The sequence below is a fragment of the Eretmochelys imbricata genome, chromosome 18, assembly GCF_965152235.1.
Source record: "Eretmochelys imbricata isolate rEreImb1 chromosome 18, rEreImb1.hap1, whole genome shotgun sequence".
Taxonomy (NCBI): Eukaryota; Metazoa; Chordata; order Testudines; family Cheloniidae; genus Eretmochelys; species Eretmochelys imbricata.
The window spans coordinates 14,584,279-14,611,134 of NC_135589.1; the positions used below are offsets into that span (position 1 = coordinate 14,584,279).

Below are 26,856 nucleotides of genomic sequence, written 5' to 3' on the forward strand. Positions count from 1 at the left end.
GGCTGAAGCACAGAGAAGCTGAGGCAGGAGTGAACAGGGCTCTTCCCCTCCCTTCCCACCCATGCCGCAGCCCTCCTCAGTCCCCTGTCACTGCTTCCTCCCACCCCACATCCCCACTTCCTCCCCCACCAGCCCCTCAAATCCCTGCTCACCCTCATGCCTGTCTCCTTTCCCCTCTGCACCCTGCTGCTTTCTACCGTTGGAGGAAGCTGCAGGGGAGATGTCGGCTTCTGCAGGCTTCTGTTGCTCTCTCAGACTCCAGCTGAAGTCACTGTCCCCCCTCACCTTGACCTGCTCCCCTCATTCTGCTGACTCTTGCTGACTGTGGGTGCTCAGCACCTCTGCAAATCAAACCCCCAATTTTCAGCTTGGGCCTCCAGTTCAGGTGTAGATGACAGCGGGTGCAAATTTGAGCCTGCCGACTAGGTCACTTAGATATTTTATCCCCCTGATCTGCCAGGGCAGAAAAGAAGCATGCGTCTGTTTAAGCAACCTAAATTGCCTTACAACTCTGAAATATATGGCGCCACTGGACTACATGATGGGGTGACATAAAGGTTTTACTGACCCTTGTTCGAGGTGACACACACAACTCACCACTCATGAGTTATGCAGGTCATCCCAGATTCCTGCTGCGATACCTTTAAGCTGCACCCCACTGTTATGTGGTTCTCTCCCCCCCTCTTTTCAATCAAAAGGGTTGCCTTCTGACTTGCCCCGCTTCTCTGTCAAAAGGTTGCCTTTGATCTTCCTTTCCAAGTCGTCAGAGGTTGCCTGGATTTGTTGGAGTCTGGTCACCTTACAGTCGCTGTCTGCATTGTCCTTGATGAAAGGAGGTTTAATTGGGTACATACAGGTCTGCACACAGGCACCAAAAGATCAACATTGGGAACTGTCCTGAAAAGGGAGATTAAGATCTCTCCGAGGGCCTGCCAGGTGCTCCTTTTTCTTTTATGCTTTGAAGTTAATGTGATGGCTGGGGCTGGCGTTTTAGCAAAGTTCCCAAGTGCCTCTGTTGAAAACATTCCCATACAGTAACGTTCCCTTGCACAGATGTGGTGGTCTCTCGAACGCTTTTCTAAAACGCCTTTAAATGGTTTAGTAAACAAGGCATTTTCCTTTTTATTTTGAGAAAAACCTGTCAGGTTTCTCAATAATGAGCAGGTTCTTGGGGCCCATCCTGGCTCGGAGCTGAACAATTCAAACAAGGAGCTGAGTGCTCTCACCGCCCCCTGATTTCAGTGGGAGCCAGGTGTTCAGAACCCTTGTCTGGATTAGGCTCCTCATGCTGAAGCGCATCATAAAGAGTGGGCTGTGTGATCAGACGTGCCGGGCGGAGGATGTTTCCCACCTGTTTGGTGCTGTTCTGTTTCTCTGTGTTGTGGATGGAGGTGGGTGAGACAGTAGAGAGAGGCCAGGAATGAGAACACCCTCCTTTAATGCTGTTGAGTGTTACAGCCATCAGATAAAACCTGACACTCATCCCAGAACCTCTAAACACTTTACACGCAACGAAGCCTGCCTGCTTTGCGAGGAAGGTGTTGGTATAGGTGTTGCTCTTATTAAGTATGGGGAAACTGAGATAAAACGGAGGTTAAGTGACTTGTCTGAGGGAACCCAGGAGTAATGCTGCTCATCCTGGGCTCAAGCCCACACCCTGAGCAAACCGCAGAAAGTGTATTGAAGGCACCTTGAAGATCAGCTATGGGAAAGAGGTAAAAGAATGAAGAGGCCAGAGACAGCAATGAATCACTTTGCTTTAGCTGAATGGGGCACACATCTCAGGAATTCATATGTATGGAAGATCCACTCAGACCAACAGAGTTATGGGACCTACCAAGCAAACTGGCTGTCCCAGAGGAGAATTTCTTCTGGATGCATCAGATATGAAAGGGGCACAAAGTGTTATAAGGAAAGCAAAGACCCCGATACCCGGAGCAAATAACTATTTAAAACCACTGTTTAAATGTGGTAGGGTCTGATCAGCCATTCTGGACTGGGCCAAGCCAGATTATACTGTGCTCTAGACCACACATGGACCTATCTCAGAACCTTGGTTTGTTTGTATTTTGGTTTAAATCCGGCTGTACCGTAGTTTTGGCCTCATCCACATTAATCTGCCAAATGCTGTTATATCCTGTTCAGCAAGGACTGAGTTTAAGTGGTGTATAACCTGGATTGTTGTATGCATTTGTTTGCTCTGTGTAGATGGGGCCACCCACATTTAAAAAAGAAAGAGAAAAAATTGTGCCGACGAAAGAATAAAGAAGGCTCTTTGAAGAAGTTGTTAAATCGGTGCACAGTGAAGAAGGGTGAAGAGTGTGTGAGAGGAGAAATAGAACTAGCTGATTTTGCTTATTCCCCTGGAAGGTGCACAGTGAAAAAGAAAGAAGGAAAGGGAAAAGAAGGGGGAAAGGAGAGGGAAAATAAAAAGCAGAAAGCAGACAGTGACATGCATAGCAAGGATGATGCTGAGTCAGCAGAAAGTATCATGTATGATGCAAGTAATGTTATCAGGCATCAAAGTATAACACTACGTTGCTCTTTAAAGTATTAATATAATTAATTTGGTATTTGCTGGTGAACTGCTATGCTTTAATATAGGAAACCCAGGGTACGGATTCAGGGGGCTTTGAGCTGATGGAGGATGGGTACGACCCTTTAAAGTCTTCCAGTCATCAGCATCTGCTGCTGACTGATCCAGTGGTCATTGGATTTAGACCATTCAGTTGCAGCAGAAAAGGCCAAGCGCTGGCAAATTAGGCAAAGTGGCAAGGGTGCCTAGGAATAGGTTGATCTGTGCAGAAGGAGGTGAGCCAGGATCTGCTAATGTCTAACCCCAGCTCAGAAATGGACTCCCTCTGTGGTCTTAAGCAAGTCACCTAACTTCTGCCTCAATTTCCCCATCAGTGAAATGGTTCAGTAGTTTAATTAACTACATGAGGGTGGACTTGAAGATGAGGCTTACTTAAGTAAAAAGAGTCAAATCTTGCGCTTATGGTTGGGATCAGGGTGTTGTGGAGTGATGCTGGCTATGTGTAAGTCCCCAGAGCCAAGCTGCCACCCTCAAGCAGCATGGCTCAGGGTGACTGAGGTGGGGGGTGCTCCCACTGCTCTTCCTTTAAAATGGAGTGCTGCACATCCCCTGCATGCTGAATCATATCCTGGGAGGACTGGGTACCTGACCACCCTCCAGCAGTGGCAGATAAGAGGCAGGTAGGACAGTGACTGTGGAGTGCTAGATTGCAATCCTGCCCTGCCACTGCATTGTAGACTCAGAATTTAAGGCCAAAAGGGACGATCAGATCATCTAGTTTGACTTCTAGCATATCACTGGCCATTAAATGTCACCCAGTTACTCCTGTGCTGGAGCCCAGTGACTTGCATTTGGATAAAGCATCCCTTCCAGAAAAGGCTTCCATCCTTGGACTAGGAGATGGCAAGAGATGGAGGATCCAGCACTTTGTGCTTTGTTCCTGTGGCTAATCACCCTCACTGTTAAAAATGTGTGCCCAGTTTGTTCATCGTGAAGGGGCTGCCGTGAGACGGGGAAACCCCCCGAGGAGCACACAGAAGGATTTGTCCTTTACAGCTGAATTCTGCTCTTGGTTACACTGACATGACTCTGGAATGGGTCCCTTGACTCCATGGGCTCTGGAAGGACTGCAAAAGGGTGGGCGGGGGGAGTGGAGAGCAACCAAAACAGGCCAAACTTGAGTGGTGTTGCGCTGGAATGCAGTGTTTTCTCAGATATGGCCTAGCTGCCCCTCCATCCTGCCAGCAGGGAAAGATCTCCACCGTTACGCCACCCAGCTCTGGTCAGGGGCCAAGGGGGTGGGGTCCTGGCTCCTCCCCACTTGGTGCTCCCAGCCAAGTTTGGGTTCTCAAAAGTGAGGGGCAATAGCTCTGTGACTTCCCTGTCTCCAGCCCCTGTGAGTGACTCCTGATATACACCAGCGTCACGGAGCCCGTGATAGTTATATGCGGTTGTGAAGGTGGGAGGTGACACACACATGCAGGGTATCAGTGGAACAGGAGAGCAATGCAAATTCAAGAAATGGAGGATACAAGAAAAAATGGTAGGAATGTGGCTTGAGCGGTTGGCATTCCCTTTGCAATGTGATTGGGGCTCACTTCTGCCTGTGGGAATGCTGTAATACTCCTCTTGGAGGAAGTATAAAGGGCCCTCACCTCTGTAACTACTGCAGGTTGCTAAAGCGCTGTACCAGGACTTGCTTCCTGATGGCAAAGCCAAAATAAACAAGGAAACTCCTGGCTCACAAAACCCCTTGTTGGCGGTCGGCATATGGTTTGCGTTGGAGGGAAGAGACTTTTCAGATGGGCAAACACAGTTTGTTCGGCAACATACCTGTATGGTTTCAGACAATAGTTTCCAAGTGAGTAATAAATGGACCTTTTCTTTTGTTTCACTGGAGAAAAAAAAGGAAGAAAGGAACCCAAATCCGAGTATCTTATAGGCTTTAACAAGAACGTTCTGTGTTGGAGAGAAGAGCGGTTTGTAGGGTTTGGCCAAGGGGCAGAACTGCAGGTGCTTACAGTTATTGCAGATAAATCTGAGCAGCTTGTGCTGTGTTTGTGTTTATCCACCCACGAAGCATGTGTGTGAAGATCAAGAATGTAGACATTATTGGGATGCACTGGGAGGAGCTTCTAGGCACTTGTCATGAGCCCAGCTTTTGCTTTAGCTGCTTCATGAGGCACTTCAGATGAAAATGGGACTGGCTTTTGGCACTCTGCTGGAGTGCCTATGGCCCGTAGGTCGCTTCATTTCATTGGTGGGTCAGAAACCCAGAAAAGACCCATACTGGGAAGGAATGAACAGTCACTCTAGCTTGTTTGGAATATTTTCTTTAAGGCTGTGTAGGGAGGGAGACCTCTTTTCTGTTTAGCCTCCTAATGGTGTGAGCTGTTCTCCTAAGGCTGGAGGTCTGAGTCAGGGAAAAATAGTCTGGGAAGAGTGCTAGAAAATATACCGTAAAGAACAATTCTGCACTGATTCCTTGCCGGGATGAGCTAGAATGAGCTGCTAGCCTTTTCCACTTCTTACTTCGCTGGTTCATGGACACTGCATATGTGCTCCTTAGTGGCCAAAGCTGATTCCAGGGGTTGTGAGCAGGAATGCTTCTAAAATCGCTGTCAAGAGGATGTCTTGCATGTTGCTCCTTGGGGACCATATCCGTGGGTGAACTTTGATCTGCAGCTGCAACGTGCAAGAGCCTTAAACCGTGTCAATTTAGGAACTTCTGCGCCTCAATGTGCTGTCTGCTATTCAAGCTGTTCCCATGCCTTATTCAGGATTTGGAATTACCAAGGTGTCTTGCACAGTTACTTGGGTAGGTCTTGTGTTATCTCTGGCCTTGCTTCCATGGGTTTTTGGGTGAACAAACACCCCTATGATTAGGGAGGCATGAATGAAGTGGGAGGGTCCATGGTTGACTTCCTCTGATGTTATCAATGCTCTTCTCTCTTCTGTGCTAATATACCAAAATGTTTTCATTAATAATCAGAAGTGGAATGGTTTGGCCTTGGAAGTGTGTCTATCTAAATTCCAGTAGAAATTCGGGAGATGGACGAAGCTGGGATGGGGCTGTTTATGTTTGGCATAAACTAGCTTTAGTTTGAAATGCAAATATATTCCTGGTGTTTAGCGAAGGAGGTAAGAAAGGTTGTTAGGCAAACCAGAATGTGTGTTAGTGAATAGTGCACTTACATTCCCCCCTGCCCCCCAGCATGTACGTCGCCCCCTTACTGTAATTCCCAGTATATCATAAAAGGGGAGCTAATGGCCTTCTACAGCGGAGTTGGGAGGAATCTTGGGGACACTGTAGATGCGAAGGCATCTTGAGCGCTTCTGGGTTCTTACTGGGATTTGCATCGTCTTGGCGGAAATTTTGGAAGCACATTTTTGGGAGACTTCAGCTGCACACAGACAGGGAACAGAGAATTGGCTCCTTCTGCTTGTGGGTCGAACCTGGGACCAAAGCTTCAGGGAGTGCCTTTGGATCAGGAGATTCAGTCTGACTTCCCTTGCTGAAATTTGGAAGGATTCAAATTTGAGCTTCTGGCTTTGTCTTATCTTTAATAATTGGTATTTGAAGGATTCATGCTGGGCCTCCTGTCCAGTTCCTGATTTTTGTTTTCTAACCCTATCCCTTATCAATGCCCATTTCAAATTGCTTGGATGGGTATTATTCCAGGGTTTCCGCAACTCAAAGTAGCGATGTAGTGGACTGAGCATTTGGAATATTTTAAATAGATGCCCATACACCAGTTGCGTGGTGGTGAAGTATTTTATTGATTGGCCGAGTGAGGCGAGGTCCTGCCCGCTACACAATGGCATTTCTCTGACTGTCTGTCTGGAATGCGATAACTTTGGAATGCTGCATCCGATCAATGCCAAAATGTCAAGGAATGTTCTGCACCTCAGTGGGCACAAGCCTATTGATTTTGGTGCACGTGAGAATACTGGAAAAGCCTGATTTAGAGTTAATATCGGGGCCTCCAGGCTGGCTGGTGCTGCAGGCTGGAGAATCTTCATGCTGCCCCCTACTGCTGCCTCTGTATATCAGAGGCAGCAGCTTGATGCTGTGTGGGGAGATTGTAAGTATCGCGGACTTTTAACAGAAATAACAGAGACCCTTGCAGGGAGAGTTCGTGGGAGGGGAGAATGGGGTCTTGTGGTTGGAGGGGACCTGGACCGGGGGGAAGTGCGTGGGTGGGGGTCAAAGCAAAGGACCCACAAGGGATGGGAGTGGTGAGGAGTGGTACTGGTGAGGAAAAGCAGGGTCCCAGAGTGAAGATAGGGATGGGAAAGCAGGAGGGCTGTGGAGGGGAGCCCGGAACCCGGTGGGGGGAACAGAGTCCCTGGTATGTGGGAGAGTGGGAAATGGGACACCATGTCATGGGAACTAGGGGAAAATGGGGGTGCATACAGAGACCTTGCATGGGGGTAGGGGAGAAAAGAGGGAATGGGGTGCACACAGAGCTCTTGTGGTGGGTGGGAGAACAGGGGACAGTGGTAGGGGGTGAGGGATATATATAGGTCACAGAGCCCCTGGCATGAGGGAGCGGGTGGCAGGAGTTGTAGGGAGTCCCTGAAATAGAGGATTGGGGGGGTGGCACCCAGGCGGAAGGGAGGGGGTGCAGAGAACCCCTGGTGTGCGCAATGTGCTCGGCCTACATAAAGTATGAAGCCTGCGACCCTCAAGTTGTGCTCCTACAGGGAGCTCGCAGACCTAAGATGGCTGCCACCATCCATAATTTCTAAGGCAGACTGCTGAGGCTGGCTGTTCGTTCTCCAGAAAGCCACCCGGGATCCTGCTGGGTAGGAGGGAGAATGCGTGATGGCTGTTAGTGTTGATGCTATTTGTGTTGCCGTATCACCAGAGGCCCCAACGAGGGGCTGCACTGCTCACCAGGGCTGGCTTCAGCTCCTCTATTATTTTGTGTTAGTGGCCGTGTTGAGCGGCAGGCTGTGGTCAGGGAATGATCGATAACACAGGGCATGATGGATGTTCGGAGGGAAGACGTATGGGAGGTTGTAGCTGTTGTGGCAGGTGAGCCGGCGAAGATGGACCATCAGGGAGAGTCCTTCCGAAGTCTAGCGGATCCTTGTTGGATTGCAGCCTATCGTTTGTGTGTGTGGATAGTAATTGTTTTTTGGAGCTTGGCAACCCCAAGGACACCTCTGCCCCAGGACAGTAGATTATAGTTCCATACAGGAGCAGATTAGCAGAGGGTCTTTGGGATCCAGGCCTCGTAGGAAAGTCACCTGGGGCAGCACAACAGAGGGCAGTGCAGAATACTGCTGCCTGCCGGGGCCAACAATAATACAAGTGCCATAAATGGATGGTACAAGGGTCTGTGGCTCAACGAGGAACCTGCAAGGACCATGCCTTGCTAAGGATGCTCTTGTGTAATCTGTATATGGTCCTAGCATCTTGTTTTTGTGGTCCTCACACTTTTACAAATATGAGCAAGCTGTCTCACTTAGAAGGGAAATGTGTCCAGCTGGGGATGGAGGTGGGCAGTGACAAACCAGATCGGAGAGTCTGCTAGTTTTGTTTTGAATTTTTTTGGGGGTGGATTTAGATTCCCATTTTATTCCTAATATGCCCCACACTCGCTTTCTCCCTTCCTTGAGGTTACACCTGCACTCTATCCTTGTCTACACTAGGCTTTTTGGCCCTAAGTTTCTCACTATAGCAATGGTGTAAATGTAACTCTTCAAGCTGCTGGTGTTTTAAGCTCTGTGCTGCATTAGACTGTTCTGATGAGTCTGAAAACCCTGGAGCCCTATCTACACTGACAGCAATATAGGAAATCTTGGGGGGAAATGCCTAGTGTAGACATCCCGTAAGGTGAACAGTTCTTGAGCATCCTAACAAGATAGGCACACGTCCAGAATGCCCTTCAGAATAAGGTTCCCCTGACAACAGTCTGGTCCCATGCTTCAGATCTGAATTTCCTCTGTTCCCATCCGTAGTCCATGACATGGTATTTTTATTTATGGACTTTTGAAGTCCTGGAAGATGAAGCAGAATTACAATAAAAACATCTTTAAACTTATTTCCACCGCATATTGGAGTTGCCAGCTTTACTGATCATTTTTATGAACTGTCACGAGCATTAATGACATTTTATGAGCGTTTTGCTTGGGACGTTGCAGGATAAATTTTTCAGCTCAAATCTGCAGGGAGAGTTAGGGCTGCATCTCCCAGGGTTGGGCCTGGGTTTCACGATCACCTGGGACCGCTGTGCTTGTTCTTGGCACATGTCTTGTGATCAACATCTCTTCAAAAGGTTGAGAGCTCTGAGAGGCAGATGTGGGTAGGAGGAGGGTACTGATCAATAGCTGGCTGTTGAGGTGTATCAAGACTGACACCTGAGAAGGACAGAGAGCGACTGGGAGTCCTGTAATAATGATGAAGTGCAAAGAGGCAACTGCAAAGACCAGAACAGTGAGAGAGAGTGTAACCTAGGAGGGCTGCAGAGCAAAGGGAGACACTGCTCTGGACATTGCCCATTGGGCATCTTTCCTCCGTGGCCCCACCGCCTTTTTCTATTTGGAGCATAGAAATATAGCGCTTTAGGGCCTGATCTAATGCCTGTGGAGGTCAATTTCCATTGACTTCAGTGAGACTGGATTGCACCCATAAACATCTAAAGCCAATTCTGCTCTTGGGTGCCCATGTGAAGCTGCTGCTGAACTCCTTGCAAGCCACAAGTGTGCACCTGCAGGTAAAGTGCTAGGTCTGGGTTTCCACAGCAGATAGAAAAGGGAGTAAGAATGGAGTGAGTTCAGGAAACAGGGTGGGGAGCCTGAAAATGCAACTTGGGAGGTTTAGCACCTGCAGCACTTTGCATTTTTATAGTATCATCCCCCTGAGACTCTCCAACGTGTTAATTGAGTCAGCAGAGACTGGTAGGTAAATATTGCTATCCCCATTTTACAGATGTGGAAACTGAGGCACAGAGAAGACCAGTGACATGCATAAGGTCTCAGCAGCAGAGCTGGGAATAGGACCCATGGCTCCTGACCTCCAGCTATCCAGCCATGCTGTCTCTGACGCATGGGGTGGTGACTGGCGTTAAAACAAGCAGTTTGTTGGAGGCCTTCCAATGAACTGGGGAAGCGGAAGAGGGTTGCTTTCCTCTCTAAGCTCTTATACAGATCATTCTCTTATGGCATGAGTCATCAGGGTGGCTGGGATTCAGGAGCAGAGTGCACCTGCTTCATGGTCTTTTGGCAAATGCACACCCTTCAGTGTACCCCCCGGCTTTGGTGGTCTGGTGGGGATGGAAAGTGGGGAAAAAAGCGGAGTGAACAGGAAAGTCTCCAACAGTTATTGAGGACCTGGCTCCGCTTCCTGGGCCTGCAGTTGGCAGCCCCGCTTTGGGTGCACAGGTGATGGTCTGAGTAGGGAGTCTAGTGGATGCTCCTGTCATTCTCTCTCAGGGTCGTCTCTCCCTGCCGCCCCCCATTTCAGATTCTCTTAAAACGTCTTTGCTGTGTGTAATGTAAGTGGCGCTTAGGAGAGGGGTGAAACTTGACAGCCCTTGAAGATGAAGTGCTCCATTTCTTAGCAGGACACGGATGGTGTGGGCCCAATGAAGCAGTCCTTCCTTGGAATGGGCATGGCAGCACTTCTCCTCCCCCCCAGCGTACTTGCACCAGGAGAGGATGATTTGCTGCTTCGGAGCAGCTTTCTGGGCAGGGAAGGGGGGAGGAACGAGGCTGCCCAGCTCATCACAGCTGCGCCATGCTGGCGGGAGTGTGAGGGGGAAGAGGACAGGTAGAGTGATGAGACAGAGGAGAGAGGCAGCCCTTCCTTTTTCGCACAGCTGCCTGGCTGGCTTCGAGCTGCTTTGGTGGGGGCTTATCAGCGTATCTCCTATGTAAAAGTGACCTATCCTATCAGCGGGTCGCACTGCCCATTGTTTAATATCGAAACAAACTCTTCTGCTCTCCCCCTTGCTGCGGCTTTATTAGTCACCTGCTCACAGCCTGCAAATCCTTGACCCAAATCCTTGTGTGCCCAGCTTTAGCCCTTATCCTGCTGGGGCTGCTCTGTCCGCCATCGACCTGGGAAGAGAAGAATTGGCCGTGCAGTATACGATTAGGAGCTTTTTGCTGGGTGTTTGTGCTAGGTGATAAGCTGCGGTGGGGGGGGGGGGGATCTTGATCAGTCTGAGCCGCTAACTCTCCCTGATCCCCATCCTTTCCCTGCATTCAGCTGACTCAGGGACCCTGGTCTTACCCAGGGGAGTGCTGGAGCCATTGACCTTGCCTGGCTACTCAAGGGCCTCTGACACACACGGGCCAAGCCAGGGCAAGGCTGAGGGAAAGTTATTTTGCTGAATTTCTCATCTCAAGACGAGACTCAGGCCAGCTTCCCTGGGAGATAGTTAACCCTTTGCTGTCTGTGTGGGGGGGGGCCCGCAGGAGCAGACAGGCAGAGGGTTTTTATTGTTCTTGTAAGATTTGCTGGGTTTGGCGTGAATGAATTGCTCCTACCTGTTTCACTTTGCTCCCGCGACTCCTCCAGTGTGTCTGTCTGTCTGCTGTCTGTGCTTGCGGAACATCAGCCGGGCCATTCAGCAGGGCCAGCCGTGTTACAAAGTCTGGGCTGAATCCTGAGTGGCGCTGAGCACTTGCAGCAACTCACCTGTAGTGGCTGTTCCCGTTCAGATGCAAGACGCTCATGCTTTCAGGGCCAGAGGTCCCAGGTTCAAAGCCTGTCACGGTGGGGATCATTGACCATCCTGGATGCTTTACAGAAGTTACAGGCTCGATGCAGAAATTACTGGGCAAGTTTCTGGCCTTAACAACTCTGAACCCAGGTCACTGTCAGTGACCCCAGTATATTTCTAAGATGATGATTTATCTTTTGGTAGCTCCCGTGGAGCCTGCCCCATTCAGCATCTGGGCCCTCTTGCACTGGGCATTGTACAAAACAGACGAAACACAGGAAGATCTTACAATCTAAAGTGCCGATCCTGCAGGTTCTTACAAGCATGCTTTACTCTAAGCACATGAATATTCATTCTCCTTCACTTCAGTGGAGCCACTTAAAATTAAGCATGTACATAAGTATTTGCCAGGATCAGGGCCTTTAAAAATGAAAACCATATGCATAGCAGGGGAATGAAATGCAGCATGCAAGCGGAGTGATAGGGGCAAGGTTGTCACATATTTTCATAGGTTACACAGCCTTCCAAATGTAACCCTTGCCTAATTTTTCTAGAATTGGCTTAACTGTTACCTACTTACAGTGTACGGCTCCAATCTAGTGCAGGCTTCTGCCTCCATGCAGCCTCCTAAATAAATCGGTAAGATTCTGCCTGGATGCAGTGGTCTGTGCTAGCAGATTGGGACCAGAGGGCGTGGCCTGCTGCTTTGGCATGTGCAGTGCAGTGCACACACAACAAACAGCAGTAGGGTCTGGGTTGCCTATGCTGGAGGAAAGTATCTGAATCCAAATGTAAAAAACTATTTTCATGGGAATCTAAAATCATGGGAACATTCCCACTGAGTTTGATTTTTATAAATTCTTGCTTTTACAAAAAGTGAATTTGGGGTCTTAATCCTTTTTCTAGGAAAGTTCTGTATAATTTAATAGTGAAGAAAGCAGTAGAATTCTACAGAAATGTAATAACGTTCCATACAAATTACTCCTGAAACCTGTCAAAGTGAATAGAGCATCAGATCAAGTCAGCTGAGCTGGGCCAGTCCGGCTGTACTGCAGGTCTTTTATTGCAGTGTAGTTGTACCTGGCCTTAGGACTGGGTAAGCTCCTCTGGCCTGGGTTATGCAGGTCATCAGACTAGGTGAGCATAGTGGTTCTTTCTGGCCTCAGTCTATGAATCTGTGATTAATGGCGCATTTTGTGGGAGAGCTTGCCTGCTGCACCTGTTCTTTGGCAAGATGGAGGATTGCGGTCTCCACTTCAGACCTGTCAGTCTTGATCTTTTTCACCAGCACCAAATTCATAAGTGGTGACAGGAATGTGTGTTTTTAAAAGGCCAATTTACAGGTCTCGTAATTTGGAGATCTGATGTTTTGGTGCGTTGGAAATTGATTATTAGTAAGGCTACGTTTTAGTCACGGGTATTTTTAGTAAAAGTCACGGACAGGTCAGGGGAATAAACAAAAATTCATGGCCTATGACCTGTCCGTGACTTTTACTATATACCCTAACTAAAACTTGGGCAGGGGGTCATGGGTGCTCTGTGGGGGAGGTCCGGGGGCACCGCGGGTGCTGGGGGGGAAGGTGGGCAGTGCTGGTGCTGGGTTGGAGGTGGGCGGTGCACGGCCCGGGACTCCTGCTGGTGCTGGGGGTGTGGCCTGGGACACCTGCTGGTGCGGGGGGGGGGGAGATGGGCAGCAGTGCGCAGCCCGGGACCCCCGCTGGTGCTGGGAGGGGGGAGTTGGCAGGGCTGTGACAGGCTCGCTACATGGCTTAGTGTGTCCCTGCAGCTCCTGTGGGGAGGGAAGGCTGGGGGGCTCTGTGCGCTGCTCGTGCCACAAGCCCTGGCTCCGCAGCCCCCATTGGCCAGGAACCGCAGCCAATGGGAGCTGTGGGGGTGGGGCCTTCAGACAGGGGCAGCGCTTGGAGCCCCCTGGCCCCTCTGCCTAGGAGCTGCAGGGACACGTGGAGCCGGGGAGCCCCCCAACCCCGAGGTAAGTGCTGCCCTGCACCCCAGCCCCCCGCCCCTAGCCCTGAACCCCCTCCCATACGCCCAAACTGCTGCTGTTGGCCCAGGGGCTGCCCGGCTTGGACAGCCCCTAAACCAGCACCAGCTGCTACAAAAGTCACAGAAAGTCACGGAATCCATGACCTCCATGACAGACATGCAGCTGTAATTATTAGTTTAAAAAAAACAACAACTTTAAAAAGTGAATGAAACTAGAATCCCTGAGGAGTTTAACCCACTCCTGAAATTACATAACTGGCGCTGTTATATAAGGTGGTTTTCTCAGCGCGCTAGTGATGTGACAGTATTTACAGACCAGTCCGGGTTTCCCTTTAATGGCTTCCATAAAAAGATTATGTGCAGTCACTGGCTGATTTACATGCCTGTCCCATCCCTGGGTGACACGCTCTCGCTGTTTGCCTGTCGTTAAATGACTCTGGCGATGCCCCGACCCTGACGCTGTTGTCATACTTAACCCAGCTTTACAAATAAGTGTGTTTTGGTGGGTGTGAACGGGGGACAAAAATATCACCTAGTCTGGTTAAAACTCAGTTCCTGCAAGCCCTGGCAATGTCATATCGTGAGAACTGCGAACTCTGTGGTGTTCCCTGATGTATCAACCTGGCTGGTCAGAGAACTTGGCCAGATTAGAACTGGTGTATGATATGATGTGATTTGATATGAAGCAAGAAGCAGCTACAGAGTATACCGAGTTTGAACCTGTTCCCTGAGCCAGATGAACCATCCAAGTAGGCTCCTGAACAGGACCTGTATCCTGTGAGACTACAGACAAGGGTGGACTGGAAATGCTGAAATGCTAAGTGTGTTCTTGGGGAGGGGGGTGATGGAGTGTTTTACATGGCAGACGCCTGGCCGCTCACCTGCACTCACTCTCCACTTCCCTTAGCTTAATAAATGCCCTCATTTTCTTCCACTCAAATGTTGCTGTTACTCATTTTACGTATTGGATTTTATTTTTTATTGTAGGGAGGGGCAGAGGGTCGGGACAGTTTTATGGCAACTGTATTGATCAGTGAAATCGAATATAATCCCTGCATTTGCTGAGTGATCATTAAGGGGACGGAGAGTCAGTGAAACATATTTTAAAAGAGAGACTATTCAGTGTTATTCCTCCCATGTTGCTTTCTGGGTCTCTGTCCTTTTCCAAAGCTGGAATCCGTCCTCCTCCCGCCTGAAAAGATCCATCATTCCTGGACAAGCGAGTCACAGTCTCCTTACTTTGCTTGTAATTTTATTAAGCGTAACCCCAAACATTTTCAGGTCCAGTGTCAGCTACAACCGGCCAGACCTCAACTGGTGTAAATCCGCAGAGCTGTGCTGAGCTATATGTTGATTTGCACCAGCTGAGTTTCTGACCTGACCTTTTTCTTCAGCAGGGAGAGGCAAGGTTGTGTGCTGCTGATCTGCAGTGCTGCAAAGGCACAATTCACCCCTGCATAGAGGGACCATGCGCCATTTAAGTCTTTCTTGAGCCCTGTTTTGAGCATTTAAGGGGTGCATTGGGCTTGCGTGTGCCCTCTCCGCAGAGAGGAATTAGGGTCTGGCCCTTGCAGGGTGGTGCCGGGGAGAATGAGGGATGCAGCTCTTCTGGATTAGGGTTTTAAACAACTTTTGCTCATTTCTCACCCCTGTCACTTTGAGCAGCGCATTGAAAGTCTCACCCAACCCAGGGGCGCCTGGGTGTGGAGACTGTGACGCTGATCTATTTTTTGGTTAATTGTCTCCATCCATTAGTCTTTTCATCCTTCTCCCTGTTAAAGACACTGCTCGCGGCTAATGCTGGTAAATGAAACGCTGTTAAAGGCAGGGCTGGAGGTTTGAGGGCTGGCTTGGGCCAGCAGTCACCAAAAGCTGTCTCTGTCCAAGTGCCCTGGGTGGGAAGAGTTTGGTACGTCTCGGTCCATGTCCCTGGTTGCATGGGGCACACGCTTTGCAGGAGGCGCCATCAGAGCTGGCCCTTCATTGGCTGCCTGTTTGTCCGTCTCAGCCAAGAGGCTGACCTACCTTTTTCACCCCTGGATGGGCCCCCTGGGCTGCAGGACAGGATTGTGGTTCATTAGCAGGGCAATGCGGGGGCCAGCTGGCGCTGCTCATGCCAGATCCCGAGCAGCCTTCAGCTCCCAGCATAGCTGACAGGAGTTGCGGGCACCCAGCGCCTTGCAGGATTGGGACCTTCGTTAGTTAATCATCTGGGTAGCGCTTAGATAATGGAAGGAACTTCAGAATTGCTCCGTCCTGCTGCTGTTGCTCTGGCTGCTCCCGTTCTGTGTATAATAATCGCAGGCTTGAACTGCCATCCAGCACGTTGCACTTTACGCTAACCCTTGCAAATAATTAAATGCGTGGTCCCCCCCGCACATGCCTTAAGGCTGTCTATGATGTGTGGCTGACCACTGTACCTCCTCTTCCACTCACACTTCAGACAGTACCATTGTAATGACTCGAGCGGCCTTGTCTTACAACCCCCCGGATATCCGGCTCTGGGGCATGGTGCAGTGCCTGTTTCTGCATTCCCATCTGGATGCAATGGGCCAAATTCTCCTCTCTGTTACACAAGGGCAGCTGCCTTAAAGTCTGTGGGTCATGGACCAGCGTAACTGCAGGGGAGGGGGGGTTGGCACATGCTTTTGAAGTCCTCATTCTGAACTCAGCCTTGAATTCTTCATGGAGGGGACAGTTCAGGGGAGTCCTGTGGTTTCCAGTTGATGGAAAGGATTTCCAGCCCAAAGAGGGAAAGATTCAGGTTTTTAAACTTTATTTTCTCCTATTTGCAGTGTTTCTTTGCAGTTCTTTGTCAGTCTCCTCGTTTTCCCTACCTGAGCTTGAGCTACTTTTGGCTGTTTAATTTGTCACCCTTTTGCGGGTATGTCTACACTGCAGTCATGCCTGAGCTAGCTTTGATCTAGTTAGCTGCACTAACAATAGCATGGGCTAGCTGCTTGAGTGCACGCCCAGGGTCCCTGATGGGTTTGTGCGGCCGGTGGTGCTGTGGTGTCATTGCCCTGTGTTTGGAGCTAGGAGATCAACGCTAGCTCGGGTGTGTCGACATCTGCTGCAGTCACTCCTCTGATTGCGGCGTGGACGGATCCTCAGACACATTAAAACCTGCTGCTAGGATGCCGCCAACATTGCCTCCTCTAAAGGTGACAAGCTTCTTATCAGAGGAACAAAATGGATTTGGGGCAAATATCGATCAGTTGCGTTTATAGAATGCCCTTTGCTGTGGTAGCTAGGTAACCATTGGGGCTGCTTGAGAGTCTGTAAAAGAATCCGGAGAACTTTGTGCCACCTTCTGCCAATCAAAAGCCTTCCCTTTGGATTATGTTTCCAGCAGTCGCGCCACTCAGGCTTGTTTTCCTGTAAACGGTGGAGCTATCCAGTTACCACTGGTGGACCATTTTGCTGCCATTACAGGAGGCCTGATCAGACCAGTAGGCTTGGTGGAAGGCAGACAACCTGTTAGTTCCATTAGCCGTAGACAGTGCAGCAATCAGGGCATTCATGGGAAATGTTAACGATGTTTTCTTCATCCAGCTGTAATGTTTGTAGCCGCTGTTTATTTGCCTGTCTCATGCTGCTGTCCCCCAGGACTCTGGGGGCTCCTTTTGGCAAAGCACTGAGAGGCAGCAAGGGAGGTGTTCTGCCACCGCTTTGTGGTTGTGTCCACATTTAATGGGTATTCGTCCAGTAGTGACTGGACTCCCGACCTCGTCCCCAGCATTGACTGGATTTGCTGTAAAATCCGGGATGGGTTTTCTCAAAGGGAAAGGGGAAGGCTCTTTTTTGGGTTAGTCTGAAGACCTGATGTGGAATCTGGAGGGTGTGCGCCCTGTCATGTAGGTATTGAAATGACTGGCTCAGGTGATGTTCTCTTTGCTCCCAGGGCAATACAAGAATTGTGCATTTTTCATAGCCTAGTTGGGTTTCTCCTTTGGTATGAGGCAGATTTAAGGGAGAGATGCCTCTCGATTTCCTTAACCATCTCCTGAAATGCTCTTTCACCAGAAATCTTGTCGTGTCTAATCACATTGGTGCAGTCTTCGCTGCCTGAAGGTTATAAGGTTATGCGAATCAACAGGGTTAATGGCCTCTGAATGGCTTTGATTGTGAACATTGTAATGGAATGGTATATGTTCAGACTGGCTACGAAGCTAAAGAACGGCCCTGCTCCTTGCCTAATCGCTTACACGTGTGCAAAGTGCACTAGTGTAAATGACGGCTTGCTCGGCGAGCTCTAGGAGGGGGTGGAGCATGGGATGGGCGTTGGTACGAAACATTGGCAAGAGAGCTGTGCTGCGTTGTTCTTGCTGAGCTTGCCCAGGGGCCCAGCACTGTCACCTGGGTTTGTGCTTGCTGCGCATTCGGGAGCTGTCTTGAAGGAGGTTGGCGTGGAAGCCCCCTCCCAAGTTGAGCCTGATTTGTGCAAAAGGTTGTGAAGGAAAAGGGCCTCTTTTATTTGCTGACATTGGAAATCAGTGGCTTTAAAGTGCTGAGTGAGAATCATCAGCCGTCTTCATTTCCTGCCTAGCATGAGAGCTTTCTTCCTTCCTAGGGCTGTCGCTATTTTTCTTCATTCAAGCACTCTCTCCTGTCCTTCCAAAGGGTTTTCCTTTCACTCCCTCTCCTCCCTTCTTGTGAATCCCCTCCTCCCGCTCAGGCACTTTTCCCCCTTCTTTCTTAGAGAGTTCTGCTCCCTTCTCTTGCCCTCCGCTGAAAATCTCCTTCTCCTTCCTTTCCCCTGAGGTGCATGAACTCCATCCTTCCTTTCACACACACTCTCTCTTCCTTCCTTGTTCATTTCTTAGCATCTCTTTACCTTCAGCCCGTATGCCCTGTGTCTTGCCATCCTACTCGAGATGGATGTGCTACATTCCACAGCCTCTCCTTCCTCCTCTGTCATGCTTACTAAGCAGCCAGTTTGCCAGGAGGGAAGGCACAGCACTCTGTTGCTCAGGTTTCTGGGAGAAGCTTGTTCATACTGGGCATGGTCATGTATTAACGTAGTCACTCCCATGCTACCGTTACATCAAGCAAAGCTCCTGCTGAGAAGGTGATGCTCCCCACCCTGCTCCAAACACAGTTGAACAAGTGGAAGTGGGTCAAAACTTACCCGTTTCCCGGGCTTTGGGTTTATTTGCAACAGGAACGTAAAATCCAGTCTGTCACCAGCTGGAAGTAACTAGAGCTCAGCTGTTCTACAAGGACAGCGGCCCTGATGGTTATTTGTGTAGCTTCAGCTTTGCATCTCACTCAATCCCCAGCTAGAGGGGCAGTCCCAGCTTGACCTTTTCAGCTTCACAGGTGCTGGTTGCACCAGGCACTCCCTGTATTGTGGTGAGCTGGTTGTTTTTTTGTGGCTTATCCGTAACCTTTATCACCGTTTTCCTGCATTCCCATGTTCTTGGTAAATGGATACCTGTGCCCCAGCTTCGTTAGGACTTGATTGCCTGCACCATAATAATATCCAGCCACTTCTCCAACTGTTGCTTTTGGCAGTGAGACTGAACCTAGTGGTCGAGTGGAAATCCAGTCGGAGAGAAAGTGGTCTGCAAAGCATGGGATGCTCTTTGAATGGAAAAGGAGTACTTGTGGCACCTTACAGACTAACCAATTTATTTGAGCATAAGCTTTCGTGAGCTACAGCTCACTTCATCGGATGCATCTGATGCATCCTTTTCTTTTTGCGAATATAGACTAACACGGCTGTTACTCTGAAACCTATCTTTGAATAGAGAAACTGACGATGCTTAGGAAGGACAGATGTATGGGGTGCTTTATGGAATGGTGACCTCTCTTAGGTTACATGAAAAAGCACAATAGCAAACACAAACACAGCACCACGGCTAGCATTACACCTTGTTGAAATAATTTCCTTGTGACGCCAGGTTCATTATTGGGGTCTGTTTGCAGAGGGCCCTGATGATATAGAGTTGGTCCTATAGGGATTGTGCGGTGTCTCAGGATGCCTGCCACGTTTCCCTCACTTTTATTAGGAGGTGACATTTTCATGAAGACAGGATCTCAATCCTTTATGTAGCAAACAAGCAGCAGGTGCAGATGAAATTTCTCATCCTTTGTAACATGGTGTTCCTATCCACAGCAGCTAAGTGTGATGTCACCAAGACGAGATGATGGATTCAGGTGGAGAATGAGCAACAGAAGTAGGTCGGTGAGAACTGAAAATGACTGATGGTTTATGCTGTCCTGTGTGTGTGCCATGATCCAAATTTCAGATCTAGGGCTGTGCTGGTTATAAAGTTTTGCTTTGAGGCCAAATCTGAGCTAAGTTTTGAGTTCAGACTCAAAAATCTTGAATCACAGGCCCTGTCATGAGATTTTGCACCCTGCCCCCCCAGTAGCAGAAATCTCACAAAATCAGGCTGATCCTCATGAGAGTTTCTATGGGAATGTTCTCTTGAGTTTTCAGCAGCATTGGAGCTAGAAAATAGGATCCTTCCTGCTTTGAAATCTGTCTGGAAGCAAACGTGCTGGCAACCTTCTGTCATTTGCTGGGCATGGGATTTGAGTGTCCAGCTTCACTCATCTCTGCTGAAAGATGGGCATGTTTGCAGAAGGACCAAAGCTTGGCCTCTGTCTTCCTGGGCACAGTTTGCAAGCCCAATTATTTTCCACCCACATTCAGATGACTACAGGTGTGGGTGCTCTGGTTTGCACCCTTAATTTTACTGCAAGGGCACATTGCATGTGCAAGAGAGAAGCACCCTTTGCAGTCCTGCCCCATCGTGCATGTCTCTGCCCCTTGGAATCTTACCGGTGATACCTTGGGCCTGGAACTGCTAATTACCAAAACCCACACAAATTAAATATTGTCATGGCAACCTGCAGCCTTTCAGCAGATTGTATGTCTCCTCCCTGACCTTTCAGGAGAGCTGTATCTTGCTATAGCCCCCTTCTCTAATCCGGTTTTTAAAATATAATATTATGCTACTGGAAGGGATCAGACCTTTAATCTGATTGTGCGTGTGTGCATGTGGTGGGGGAATGGCCTGAATTAATAGGCATCTAGAAACGGTTCAGAGACAAGACAGAGGCGAGGCAGGATGTGATCCTGCTGGGGCTGGAAGTGAGCACCTGAGTGGAATTATTAGCTTCACGGCACAGATGGGGAAAATCCTCTCTGAGGGAGAAAGCTTCCCCCTACTCCCATCCCCTTAGCCAGGGCTGCTTCCTCTTGGGGTCACTGAATCGCATTTAAGAAATACAGAGTTTGGAGTCTGGGGTTTGAACTGGCTTGTAGGAGACACCCCACTGCACCCTGGTTCATGGGAACTTGCCGATTACAGGCGCTGGCAGAGTTCTCGTTCATTTACAGAATGACCATTGGTTGTCCCCTGCCCACCTCATCTTCATTTATTAAAATAAAAGCCTATGTATGTGTTATGGTTGCTCCTGCTGAGATCAGGGCCCCATTGTGCTTGCCATGGGAGATGCCAGTCTAAACCGACAAAGAGCAGGAGGGGCACAGAGAGGAGCACAAGGTCACATAACAGGTCGGCTATGGAACTTGGAATAAAACCCAGGTTTCCTGGCTCTCAGCTAGTGCTTTACCCACTAGATCACACTGCCTGTCTCATTGTGGCCTAAATCCCAACGGGCTTTCCCAGATGTTAGTCCATCCTTGAAGCAAAAGCCCCATTGGCTTCAGTGGGAATTTTCCCTAGTAAGGACCAAGTTAAAAAGTGTGTGTGGATTTCATGATTCGGCCCTTTTGGAACCATTCCCAGAGGCAGTTGAAGAGCAGATTGGTTTGCATGTGTGTGCCAGGGCAGTGACTGGCCTTCAAACCCAGGCTTTGGGAGAAGCCCACATTATCTGAGCCCTAGTTAATTTCAGCAGGCACCAGGCTCTTAAAACCAGTTCAGAAACCCATCTTCTAGATGAGGTTGCTGCAGGTTTGAGTTGCCCGGTTCTTGCTTTCCAGGAAAGGCGTCTCTTAACCCAACATTGGCTGACCCTGCTGGAGCCCTGAGCCCATGAATTTGTTAATTCCTTATACTGCGGTCGCACCCCCAGTGTGCTGGGCGCCAGGCCGACACCGGCCAAGAGACAGCTCTTGCCACAAAGTGCTCATAGGCTGTTGTAGCCGCACCTCTTGTGCAGCATTGGCAAGCCAAGCACGTGCACAGAACTGTCAGTGACCTGGCAGGAGGGCAGAGGTTCTGTCTCTGTACCAGTCTTGCTGGTTAGACATGCCTTCCACTGGCCCACGCTGCATGGGACTTGCATGCTATGCAGTTGGGGCCCCAATCTAGCGCCCTGTGTGCTTGGTGGAAAGATTTCAGTAGGAACTGGACCAGGGCCCCTGAATGTCTTGAAGGAGAGATTGGGACTGTTGGCAGGTATATTAGGAGTGGGGAGAGGTGGAGATGCTTAGAATTTAGACACAAAGTCCCACTGGGGGAAATGGTCATTGTCAAATCTTCTCCAAAAGCATCCGGGTCCTCTGGAAGGGTCTGATGAAACACACCTGGGGTTTTTATCATGGGCACAAAGAAACAGGGCCCCAAGAGGCTGTTTGCTTTGCTTGTGTTCTAAGGCTGGTTCTGCTCACTTTTCGCTGGCTTGGCTGTAAGAAAGGTCGGAGGTTATGAGGGCAGACCAGAAGTAGGGGACTTGTATAACGAATCCATGTATTGTAGACTAGCTATGTCACACACACAGAGGGAGCTGGGGCCATAACCCATAGACGTTAGTTGTCTCCAAAGCTGGGACTCTACCACCTGAGCTAAAGGAAATGTCCCTTAGGAGGCAGCAGTGGTAGGTCCCTTATCCTCTCTGTGGATCAGCTAGTAGAGGGCAGTAAGCTTTAATGCAGACGTGAGCGCAGCTGGTACATTACAGTAGATATAAGTCAAGAGGGAGCACAGTGTGTATAAAAGTGTGAGGTATATTTTTGTGGATAAAGTGGCCAACAGGGTGATTGAGCTTCCAGTCAAGTGGTGGAGGCAAACAGCATGAACATTTGTAAATGCCACATTGAATGATCATATAGAATCTAATATATTAAGGGTGCAGCCCTGCTCCTCTTAAAGTCAAGGGATAAAATCTCATTGACTTTAGCGGGAATAGGAATGGAAGAAATATTAGTCATTTTTGAACTTCAGAGAAGCTGTCTACATTTTGGGAGTTCAGAAGGGTATTTTCTGAAGTCAGCGTTTTCTCCCGCAGATTAGCTCTGGGTTTTCTGGCTGCCTCTGTCACACATTGGGCAGAGATGGCAGAGCTTCTCCTAACCATTGCACGCACAAAGATCCTGTTGCCTTCTCTTTGTCTTGCATGACCTAGAAAAGCCTGGTAGGAGCTGGGCAGAACCTCCCCCCCACCATATCCTTTAATAAAGGTCCCATTCATGAATAAGAGTGGAAGATGCCTCCTTAGACACAATGGGGTTGTGCCCCATGGGGGACTTGGCTTGCAGCATTTAAAGCCTTCCTAAAACAGCTCCCAAGTCTTTACCAAAAAGAAATGTAACTCAAATGTCCATGGAAACATGGGAAAGCACCAATTATTGTTTATATAACTGTAGACCTAGGAGCCCTGTGCTAAATGCTGTACAAACACCCTATCCCAAAGAGCTTACGGTCTAAGACAAGAGAGAATGCCTGGGAATAATTCACCCCATTAAAAGCTGCCCCAGCCCCCTTCTCTGGTACATCAACTTCCCACATTTTTTTGGCCTTATTTTTCCCATAGAGATCAATTCATCTTCAGCTGTGGAATTTCAGCCATGCTATATGTTCTACTAGGATCCCGTCAGATTTCACAGGCTGAGTTGGGTCTGTTCAGTACTATACTTGCATTGGTAATGCTCTCAGGAGCACATACCTACCTGTTCTTTGAAGTGCTGCTGGTGATTTCGTTGGTACTTCGATGCCCTACCATAGTACCTTTCTTTTTTCCTGGATGCTGAGATACTTTTTTGAACCTGTGGTCCTGAGTATTTGAGGTCATCAAAAATCCCCTCGTGTATTTTGAAAGACAGTGCTAGTTCTGGGGTAGTGTTTCATTCCTCCTAGATTTCCCCTTGTAATTTACACTGAGTATAGTTTTTCTGCTTTTCTCTCTTCTTTTAGAGCAGTGGTTTACAACCTGTGGTCCACAGACCCCTGTGGGTCTGCAGACTGGCTTAAGGGGTTTGAAAAAGGTCGTTGTTACCATAGACCAGTGGTTTTCAACCAGTAGTCCGCAGATCCCTGCGGGTCTGCAGACTATATCTGAGATGTCCAAAGGGGTCCGCACCTCCATTCAGAAATTTTTAGGAGTCTGCAAACGAAAAAAGGTTGAAAACCACTGCTTGAGAGTCATGCAGTGTTGCTGTCCACTGTTAAAACAGTTGACATGCTCTATCTGAGCGGCAGCTGCATTTCAGTGGTGGATAAAGTGATCCCTAGGTATAGTTTTGTAGATATGGCCACGTCATTGCAGTGCTCTGGACTCCTTCAGGATGCAAGGTGCTATTATCCCATTTCTCTTTTCCAACTCTCTGCCTTTCTCCCTCTGTGCTCCTCCCCAGCCCACCTCCTCCCCCCTCCCCATTGTGCTGAGGGCAGCATTTGTCTGCATTTGTCCTCTGTACCCGGCATCCAGTTATTGATCTACACGATTATAAAGAACCGATAATCACTTCAAATTAATCTCATAAATGACTTAAAACACCAAAATATTTGCATAATGCGTCTTAAAGGTGGCAGCTCACAGAGGATAAGACTCAAAACTGCTTGGGACAGGGGGAAAGGGGCTTCCCACTCACCTGCGGACTTGCTTAAGTAATTAGCCTTCTGCTTGCGTAAGGGGGAATCTGCACTGGTTTAGTGGAGGAAAATAAAGCAGTGGAAGCTAAAAGGCTTTGAGATTTTGGCCCCGAGATGGGAGGGGGGAGTAATGGGGCAGATGACCATGGCTGCTGAAACAAAGTCTGTTTTTGTCTGCTGCATCCTGTGAAAATCTGGAGCCAGACGCCTGCTGAAAGTACCTCTGTCTAAAGACTTTCTGTCATAAACTTATCTGATTAGCAGAGAGCTAGACGACAGATTAGCCCCCGCTTCTCCACTGGGGACGGGCTCTTTGGAGCATTTGAGCAGCTCTGTGGTTTTTCCTCGCTCTGATGGTCAGGGGGGTGGTGATGGGGGATATTTAAGGGGAGATGATTGCGAGGTAATTCTGCAGATAATGCACCCTCTGAGTTGCCCTGGTGGTCACAGGTTAGGACGGTCTCCTGCAAGCCAGCGAGTCGGTGGTCATGTGCTGTGTGTTGCAGACACACAGAGCGGGTGCGCTGGTCGTGTGAGTAACGGTTGTAAGGGGCCCTCTGACTTTCTTTTTTTTTTTTCAAATGTCTTAACTTCTTCCCGTGAGATCTGGTTTATCGTCCTCTGGCTGGCGAGAGGAAGGAGAATAGCTCCAGTGTTTAGCATAGGACAAGGCGCTCCGTGCTAGACATGTTGGTGGTTTAACATACAGCATTAAACAAAAATAGATGGAGGATTTCCAGTGTTAGCTTCTAGAAATACATATGTACATAGATCTCTCTCTCTCTCTCTCTCTCTCTCTCTCTCATATGTTGTATATTGTCTGTATTTATGTGTATCCATAGCTGCTACCTCTCTGTAAGGAATGAAAACAGAGGTTTTGTACTACAGTGATTTTGCCATCTTAACTCTAGTAGTTGCTACTGTGAACATCTTTGTGCTTGCTCTCTCTTTCTCTCTTGCTCATGCATTCCATGGGAGGGAGGGGGAAGAGAACATTTTAAAAATATTTGAGCTAAAGCGAGCCCACTTTGAAGCAGCTTTGTTGCAAGGATAACAGGCAAAATAATATTTAATTGCTCACTCTGTGTGTTCTGATCCAAGAAGGAAGGAGTAGTTATTTTGGTATCAGCTAGAATGATGGGCTGAAAATAGGACTTATAAACAAGGTTGTATTCTTTCACTCTGGGCCACAACTGTCGCTGAATCTATGGTAATTCTCTGCATATAAAAATATTATGCAAGAAAATAAGAGTCTCTCTCACACACAGTGGAGGAACTGAAAAGCTAGCCAAGTAGCTGTCTGTTAACTATCATCCATCTGTCAATCATTTGAATTCCAGGTTTTTGTCAGTTCTTGAATAGTCATGCCTGTTTCTCCACCACATTTCTAGGTACTTAGGCCTTGTGTTCTGGCAAAGGGGAGACGGGGGTGCTGGCCTCTGCAGAGCTCTTTGCTGGGAGCAAGCCTGCTGCTTGGAAAGTGCTTTACCCTACAGGGGCTTCCCCTCCCCGAAAATGGAGGAGGTTGCCTAGGAACTTCAAGTGGGGGAGGGAGGGAAAAATCTTCTTCATAATTCAGAAATCTCTGGGGCAAACAAAAAAGCCGTGCGTACGCACGCACACACTCTCAGACACGAAAATCAATTATGGGATGGTAAATAGGATATCCTTAACTTGGCGTTTTTCTGCTCTGTTGCAGCCGTGATAACGACCTCTCCACCATCATCTCCAACCTGCATCAGAGCCGCCAACTCGTTATGCCAGAGACCCAGAGTCGCTGTGAATACAAGAGAAACAGCATCGACGTCGGCTTAGGAGCAGCAGGTAAGCAGCCAGGGCGCCTGGTTCTTTTGTCCTCATTTGCTGGGAGGAGGAAAGTTCCAGCTGTGGCTTGGGTTCGGGTTTGCTGACTTCCCTCTTCTCTCCCCTCCCCTCCCCTCCCTTCCCCTCCCTCACTTTGGCCAGCCGGCTTCATTAAATTTCAGAGCAAGTCATGCTAGTCTCTCAGTATTCGTGGACAAAGACGAACATGGAAGGATTTTTTTTTTTTAGGAAGGTTAAAGTCTTGCGGTCGTGTGAGATTTCAGCTCCGCTTCATTCTCAGATCTAGTGGTCTGTGTTAAAATGCAGGAGAGGACAGCGCTCCAGCAAAGAAGTGAAATGTCCCCGGGGTTAGTGGCCAGTGATGCAGAAAGGCCTGGCGCGGAGAGCGCGGTTTGATTTGTAATTGCATTAATCAGAGGCTCCCCATGCTGCCTCCGTCTCTGCCAACTCTTTGCGAGGATAGTTGCATGGCTTTGTACGGCTGCCTGGCCTTACACAAGTTCACCTGGCTTCCCCTTGCTTGTCGTGCTGAACCAGAGATGCTCCACTAGAGCCATGCACTGCGCCCCTTGGGATGTCAGCATCAGGGAGGAAGTGACGGGAAGGGATGCCACGGTGCTGAATGTGCCTCAGTCAACAAGTGGGGCACTGGACACTGGTGACACTGTCAGTTCCGCTTGTTTCTTGCACAATCGGTGAATTTCTCCCGCAGGATGGTTAGCGGCTGGGAGAACCATTGCGGGTTTGGGTGGATCGTTAGCCCTCGCCATTCACATCTGGAACCAAGGCCGGTTTCGGATTTCACTTATACTGGTGTCGATCCTCAGTCACTTTACTCACCGGAGTTGCTCTAGGTTGACGCTGGTGTAGCAGAGATCAGAAATCTGGACTTTAGACAGAAAAGGGGCCACTCGCTCCAGTGTAAATCAGGAGTGATTCCATTGAGTCCAGTGGTAAGTAGTAGAGAATCAGGCCCATACTGGTGTATTTTTGAAAGCTACCAAGTAGGGAGTCTTTTCGG

At 48.9% G+C, this 26,856-nt stretch overlaps 1 protein-coding gene across 1 annotated transcript in view; it reads left to right on the top strand.

The window, feature by feature from the left end:
• The window catches only part of SAMD11 (sterile alpha motif domain containing 11), a 179,550-nt gene that overhangs the window by 81,858 nt on the left and 70,836 nt on the right, over positions 1-26,856 (top strand). Inside the window, exon 5 of the mRNA XM_077837198.1 lies at positions 25,711-25,835. Coding sequence (XP_077693324.1) covers positions 25,711-25,835 — 125 coding nt within the window. The remainder of the gene's footprint in view (positions 1-25,710; positions 25,836-26,856) is intronic.